This window comes from Juglans regia, chromosome 12 (assembly GCF_001411555.2).
Source record: "Juglans regia cultivar Chandler chromosome 12, Walnut 2.0, whole genome shotgun sequence".
NCBI classification, from domain to species: domain Eukaryota; kingdom Viridiplantae; phylum Streptophyta; class Magnoliopsida; order Fagales; family Juglandaceae; genus Juglans; species Juglans regia.
This window is the reverse complement of record NC_049912.1, coordinates 14,045,545-14,054,116: the sequence shown is the minus strand read 5'-3', so window position 1 is coordinate 14,054,116 and position 8,572 is coordinate 14,045,545. Positions and strand designations below refer to the sequence as shown.

General features: G+C 30.6%; 1 protein-coding gene across 1 annotated transcript; it reads right to left on the bottom strand.

The window, feature by feature from the left end:
- Positions 1–342: 342 nt before the first annotated feature.
- LOC108992486 lies at positions 343–2,125 on the bottom strand. Its single transcript, XM_018967069.2, has 2 exons — positions 1,476–2,125; positions 343–809 (listed from the first exon to the last, which is right to left on the bottom strand). The coding sequence occupies exons 1-2, from the start codon at positions 2,011–2,013 to the stop codon at positions 730–732; spliced, it is 618 nt and encodes a 205-aa protein (XP_018822614.2). The 5' UTR covers positions 2,014–2,125; the 3' UTR covers positions 343–729.
- Between the last annotated feature and the right edge of the window lie 6,447 nt (positions 2,126–8,572).

Genomic DNA, 8,572 nt, shown 5'->3' with positions numbered 1-8,572 from the left:
TCTAATATTTGAGGTCAATGTTAATTATAAACAACTTATTAATTAAACCAGCCGGACTCGGGCTGCTGCTCACGCGGCAATGTATTTGTTCTTAGTCGTCAATTGTAGGCAAACATGTTCTCAACTGAGGAAAGTAGCATGAAATCGAGGAAACTAAGGTAAATCTATCGTTCAATGATGTTGGAAAATATCTTCAAGACAGGCCCTTTGGACCCATCCTGCATAATAAATCTCCGTCCTATGGGCCACTCCCTCGGAAATTTCCCTAAACAGAACCTCTCTCACCACTGCATAAAACCAACAGCTAGGTTGGAGTTCGGAGCCATAAATAAAGAATGAATAAGCATAAAACGAACACGCTGAATATAGATATATTTATTCAGATCCTTGTTTATCCAAAAGTGCTAAATACAAATAATCAAATAATATAATCTTAACCTCAGAATAATTTAAGTCAGACTCAGTTGGATTTTGGTTAAATTCAAACCAGATACCTTCTTCTTCTTCCTCCTCTAACTCCACTTCACTAAAGCCTGCCCATTCTCATTTGGGTTTAGCAGGTCTCTATATCTCCAGCTAAAAAAATGCAGGAACATTAGCTCCTGAAAAAAGTTTCTCCTGGAGGGATAACTGTAGCGAAAGCTCCACAAGAAGGTCCAGGTTGATGACAGCCAATTGCAAAGAAAAATGTTTCCTTTTTTTCCCCTGCTGATGGATTCATTAGCTCCGTTAGCTGCATAATTTAACAGTACATGCCACAGCCTGAGCCCAAAATTTAAGCCTTGCCTTGACATCTTCCGGATGATCGCCTGGACAGAAAAGGCACCAGAATGTGTAAATCAGACGCCAGATGTTCACATGGATTGAAGTCACAAGACACTTGGAAAATAAACAGGAAATAAATTCCAAAGAAGGTATATGATGGCTAAGAATTAGTTTCCGAAAACAAGGCAAACATATAAGCGTAGTTTACAAATCTCCTCTCTTTTATAAACCGTCAATATGATTTGGTCTAAGAATCCTCATATTTCACTCATAAATATCATCGTTTGATCTGGCTGAACATCTAATTAGAGAAAATAAAACCATAACTCGAAGATTGACTTTAGAATGATGCCGATAAAAAAAAATAGAATAGAAGAAACCCAGTTCATCAATCCAGCTAAAGGATACCTTGAGAAGGCTATATTTCAAGTCTTTATCCAATTTCGTATAAAAGAAAAATAACTCGAGGAAAATTCATCGCGGTACTTCAAAAATAAAGCACGCGGCTCATCACTCCATCGACAAAAAACCCCTTGATCCACGAAAATCGGGTGGTAACCAAAAATTTCCACTCAAAAACCAAAGAAACCCAGAGCATTGCCGAACCAAAACGCATCACAGGGAGATTATATATCACCCCAAAGCAAGACCATCCATAGACAAGAAAAATTAAAACTTCTCCAAGAAAATAAATAAGACAGAACACTCACCGGGACTGGAGATCCTCCAATTGGCAATCGGGCTCGCAACAGAAGAGGAGTCCGTGGCCGCCGCTTCAGCATTCTCTGGCAACTTCTGCTGTTCGTCCATGAACTTCTGGCTCATGGAATAGCAGAGCTCAAGCGCAGGCAAGGTGTTGCAGAGCTCAGGGATTTCATCATAGCTGAACCCAAAGCCAAGATCCAAGCAACCTTTGAGCTCATCTAGATCCTCATCCGTCAAGCTTTTGGTCCTCGTGAGGTCATCTTCATCCGCAGTCTCAACGTACCCTTCAAGCAAAACCTGGCTCTTCTTGTTCTTCTTGTTACTGACATTCAGTTTTGCCCACTCTTCGTCTTGGTTCAGAATCCCAGCAGCAGTGCTTTGGGTTTGGCTTTCCAAAGTTTCGTCTTCTGGGTTATGGTGGAATCCGATCGTGGAGGAAACCCAAGATTCACAAGGAGAGTCCGCCATCTCTCCCTCTCTCTCTGGGTTATGGTGGAATCCGATCGTGGAGTAAACCCAAGATTCACAAGGAGAGTCCGCCATCTCTCCCTCTCTCCCTCGCGGAAACTACTCCTCTGTTTCCTGAGGCGGATCCGAGGCCGGAGGGAGGCCACTTTTAAAGCTGCATCTAGAGGGAGGGCAGATAGGGTTTTTTACTCTTTCTTTTTATTTTTCTTTTCTATTTGACTCTTCACTCCTTCTAGAAAACTCCATTTGACAAAACTCAAGTTTTTTAAAAATAAAAAGTTATTAATTTTTTTAAAATAAATTAAAAAATAATAAAAATCATTTTATTGCTTATTATTAAATTAATCATTCCACTCAACAATTTTACTTCGTTAAAAATATAAAAAAATAAAAATTAATGTGTGGTATAAAACTACTAAATAAAAATTTGCTTATCAAGTATAATTATGAAATTAAAATTTTAAGTATTTTTTTTCATTTTTACCTGTTAATTTATATTTATTTTAAGAGAGTCTTCAATCCATGGTAACATGAGTGATGCTACACTCAATACTCATCGAGGGTGTAGTTAGAGGATGAGTCGACTATTTAGCTTCTTTTTTTTTTTATCATTTTTTATACCATTAAAGATTTTAAAAAATCATAATTTCATTAAAAACTACTTTTTAAACTATTAAATAAAAAAAAATACATCGAGACCATCCTCGATAGAACAAGCATTTCCCTGATAACATTGTTGTTTTCTAAAATATTATTTAGATTTATGTTCGAGTTTTGTTAGAATAATATCGATTGGAACAAAAGAAAAAACACGTATTCCACACAGGACATATGTTTTTTATTCATATGAACTCAAACAAAACTCTCGACAACATGTTTCTCCTTTATAATAAATAAAATATATATTTTTAAATAGCTTATATAATACAATATTATCTAAAAAAATATTAATTTACAATTTTTTTATACCTATGTGAAATAAATGCAATTTTATAAAATTAAAATTCATTTATAATGGATTGACATGATTGTATTGAAAAGCAAACGTATACAAAAATCTTACACTAGCATAATAGTATATAATATAATACCTTAAATTTATTTTATAATAAAATGAATTTTGGGATATGCAACATCGTATTAAAATATACTAATTTATAATTTATTTTATATAGAATTCTTGTTTTATTTTTATTAAGTGTATAATTCCTTTTTATTTTTTATTCAACTATGATCTTCTATGAACGTATGTACGTAGGCGCATATAGATGGGGGAAGCTGCGTGAATAATTATGGTGATGACGTGGCGGGGGGACAGCTGTACTAGTGGGTGGAACAAACAGGTAAGGTGGGTGGGGACCTCACATAGAGGTAGCGGGGTCAACCAGTGGTGTTGAAAAAAAATTTAAAAAAAGAAATGCCTACATACAATATTTTTTACAACATTTTATATAACAATATTTTAAATAAGAGGTATTTTTATAAAATATTTTATAAAAATAAAATCATTTTATAAAAATATTTTAATTTTATAATATTATTGTGTAATGTATTGTATAATATGTTGTGTGTATTTTATTATTTTAAAAAAAAATATTATTTTTTTAACATCCTTAATTATTAAAAAAATTAAAAATATATATATAATTTTACTAATAATCATTTTCTTAATCATCAAAATAAAATAATTTTTTTTAAAAAAATATATAGAATAGTAAATAGGTAGTAAAAAAATAATATTCCTATCATTTTTCATAAAAATTATTTTCAAAAAAACATAATAAATTAAAAAAATAATTTATAATTTATAATTTAATTTTTATATATAATTATTTTTAAAAAAAATTACATTACGCTCGCGCAAGTACCCAACCCATTAATGTAAATAACACAGAAGTCTCACATATGTTTTTTAAAAATAGTGGGTAATATGAGATTTATATAAAAAATTATTTTTTTAATAATGGACTTTATATTTTAAAAAAAAGCGTATGAAATTTATAATCTTAAAATTATATTTAACATTAGTATATATATATATATATTATTTATAATTAAGCAAGGTTTGTTGCATTGGGTGGTCCATACAACTCAGTACTCAAGGTCTCAACTTTTGTTTTTAACCACAAAATTGTATTGCACCAATTTAACAAACATAAAATTAAAAAGTAATTCCCAACATTAAATTTTAAATCTTTTAAATTTTGAATTTATATAATATGGCACATGTTGTCCTCTAATTAGTCACTGTGGGATGGTCAAGTATCAAGTCAGCATTTTCTTCCAAGAGACCAACGGAGGGACTGTTTTAAAATTTGACCATAACCATAATATTAATTTAAACCAGAGAAAGTATTTTATAAATCACATTAAAATATATTTGAATATAAATAGATTGAGATATATGTTTAAATATATGAAATAAGTTGATATAAATTTAACATGTTCTGTTTAATCCTTTTAACAATTAATTTTTATTGTGTTAACTTGAACATTACCTATTTAACTTTTTTTAACATGTTTGATATAAATAGGTTGAGATTATTTGTATTTTTATTTTAACATAATTAATATAATTTCATAAATCATATATGAATAACTATATAAATTATTCACAATTACAATTAAATTTTTGATAAAATATTTTATGATCAATATCTAAACCAATAATCTATAAGGAAATTAATATTTTCATAAAATAATTAAGTAGTCATATACTAATATTAATATTACATTTCAACAATAATAAATGCATATAAAACAAAATACTCATTGAATTTGAAAAAATAGAATTTATTTGTATTATATGGATCAATTGAAGTTTTGCTAGCTTATTCACAATTGACCCTTTTATCAATCGTGTTATATAAAGTCAACTCGTTTTGATCCAAATTCAGATATATTAAACTCAAATCCTCTTGCTATTTAAGGATTGAGCAAAAATCTGAAAATTTGATTCCTAATCCGGCTTCGCACCCAAAACAGAGTCGAAGTCGGAGGTGTTATTTAACCAACTCTAACTCTGCTCCACTCCGACTCCGATATTGTATATATATTATAAAAATATTTATTATTTATATACTGATCATATATACGAGTATTTTATTGAATTTAACTATATATAGTTATATAACTATAACTTATATAAGTTAAATTCAATAACATATTAGTATGTTATAAAATAATATAAATAGATTAATAGTTTAATATATGTAAACATCGTAATATTACTACCATATACAATCAAGTATAGAAATAAGTGTAGTATAGAAACAAGTTATAAATAAGTTAGACACTAATATAATATAATAACATGTAATACTAATATCTTATAGTAGAATAAAATTTAATTAGAGATTATAGTATAAGTCTAATATAGAAATAAGTTAGACACTAGTATAAAAATATGTCTAATATAATAAGTTAATAACACAAAATATTATAGTATAATAACATGCAATTAGACACTAATGAATTAATAATTATTAATAATCAACACTAACACTTAAATTTGTGGAGAAAGATTATCCAAACCATAAATAAAAAAAATCATGGCTAAAAAAATTTAAAAATTAAATTAAATTTTATTTACATTTTTGATAAATTTAAATTTTGAAAGCCCACAAAATAATCTATTATAAAACTGCCAACTTCAATAGAACTATTAAAAAAATTAAAATTAAATTAATTGACTAATCAAGAAATTGACACATAATAATAATTACTTCATTTTAAGGTACGAACGGGTTCCAAAAAAGTATAAAGGTCGCGTCAGCATTCATGGACGATACGTTTAAATCTTCATATATATATTGTATGAAAAACTCTATTTACTATCTAGCGTAGATAATATATATAACAGATCACTTACATGCTATAATTTAATAAATGGATCATGCTAATTGACCGCTCAGTTTTTATTATTGGGCGTGATCGCTAATTCTTTTTTTTTAATTATTTTTTAAACAACTCTAAATATTTTTTAAAGAAAAATTACACAAATTCACTAATAGTAATTTTATAAAAATTTAAAAAAAAACTTAAAATACATTAACGGTCAAATCGAGAGCGACAGACAAATCGAAATTTCAAACTAACATTTTCCTTAATAACAAAGAAGTTGTTTGCTAATAATTAAATTAAAGCAAGATTTGATAAATTGGGTATTTTTCCGGATATTTCTTTCTAGGTTTCGCATATTATATTATATATATGTTGGAAGACAGCAGACGGACACATGTAATTATATTCAATCATAATTTTATTTGGATCGAAAACATGCATTCGTGTCACGCGCTTGTTGATCTTTTGGTGGATACTGAATCAATCAGTAATCATAATCTATTTCTTTTACTCAGTAATTTTTATTTTTTATTTTTTGGTTTTCAATAAATGTGTTGTATAGAATTACTGAATATAATATATTTTTTTAATTGTGATACCTTCCCACTTGACACAAAAATCTTAATTAGAAGAAACAGTACACCTACCTTTGTTAGGTGCGGAGACAGCCCAGAGACATATCTATTCATTATTAATTAATTTGTCATATATATATATATATAGTATTTCATTCTCATTTTCTTTATTAAAAAAATAATAATTTGCTAAGGTTTCCCCAAAGTTGGGGTCCTAATTCTTGATGCTTTGCTCCCTAAGACACCTCATATATTTTGCAAAGTCTCAATCGCTTTAATTGTACCGGTCCCAGCGATTCTTGGAAAAATATACATTTTTATTTTCTTTTTTTGAATTATGATATGGCCCGATTTGTATACATATTTCAGTTCAGAAGAGATAAGATGATATATTTTGAATAGTAGGATACGGAGTGGGGCCACCCCTTCACCGCCCCCCACCTTGGAAATTTTTCTCTGTACCCCGCCCTCACACGATTTGTATACACGTTTCAGTTCAGATGAGATGAGATGATATATTTTGAATAGTAGGGTATGGGGCGGGGCCCTGGGAATTTTTTCCCGTATCCTACCCCCATACATGCGGGGGCAGGTGACGGGTCCGCTGCCCAAGGTGTCAAGGTGGACCTCCATCCGTCCGTCCCCTGCCCCTACTGGGCATTCAGCCCAGTTCAGTTATCTGGGCCCTAAATAACCCAAAATTTATTTTGGGTCACTTTGGACCCATAATGTAACTAAAACAAATAAATATATTTAAAAAATGAAAACAAAAAATAAATATATTTAGCAACATTACAATTAATTGTAATTAACAAAATCATAATATTTCAATTTGATCAATTTAGGGTGGCATTGTGGCGGTGAGTTCACTGAGTAGTGAGTTGTGTCAATAGCTCTGAGACTGAAAATCAAGATCATAAAAGTTAATAAGTTATAAAACCGAAAATATTAATAAGTTAAAAATAAATAAAAAATTAGAATTATAAAGTTATAAAGATGAAACAAAAATTTAAAATATAAAATATTAAAAGTACTAACCAACATGAGATTGAGATTGAGCTATTGGAATTTGGGATGAAGATGAGGCAGATGAGCATAGATCGGTCATTAGGATTCAACATATCTATATTGAGAATATAAATGCTAAAAAATATACAAACAAAATAATTAGATACTAAAATATTATATAAAATTATAAATGCAAAAAATAATTAAGGGACAAATTGTGCAAACCATGACAATAGTGGATCCAATACACACAAAGTCATACTGTATCGGAGGTAGCCGTAGATGTCGTCTCATGTATCATTATAACAATTAAATTTGAAATAAAATTAATGAATACCGATTAAATGAAAATAAGAAATTAGAAAATGAAATTAAAATAAATACCAGATCCAGGCTGATCACCACCCTCCTCCTCAACGTCGGTCTTCTCATACTCAAGAACATCCGGAACATAAATTGGAGTTCCCTTGATCCAATTCTGTGTGCAAATCAAAGCCTCCATAGTGGTAGAAACTAATGAACTTCGAAATGAATCCAATAAACGCCCTTCGGTGCTAAAAGCCGACTCTGAGGCTACGGTGCTAACATGGATGACCAAAAGACTGCGGGCTATCTCTCTAAGGACGAGATACTTTACGGCATTCACCTTCCATCAACTTAATATATCGAAATCTCGTGAAAATGGAAAAAACTTCGCTGCTAAGTATATGTCTATCTCTGATGGAGCCTCTACAGAACTCCGAATGAAGGGGGTCTATTCCAACTTCTCACCCCAGTCCAATTTACGTCTTTTCCCAACCTCGACTTCTAGAACTTGTGGGGGGTAGGTGTAGGTGCCTCAATATTACCACCCCGCAAGACGATAAACTCGTCAAATAATCTTCTAAGGGTTTCCTGAACTCTTGCTGCAATAAGTTCTGCCCATGCTTGCCCGTACGCAAGGCACAATCCAAATACCAGGTCATCTGCCTTAAACTGAGGGTCAAAGACTTTAGTTACATGTAACAAAATATTAGTCCTAGTAAAATCTCTCCAATACTTGTCGTACTTTGTCCTCATAACCAATACTATCTCCCGCAGCCTAATGTGACCATCTGCTACCATGTCATCTAATTCTGCTTTTACCCTACATATTTGCTAACATAATTGATGGGATGTAGGGAACAAAGTTCCAGATAGTGTCGTGGTGACCTCGTAAAAAAGCCTAA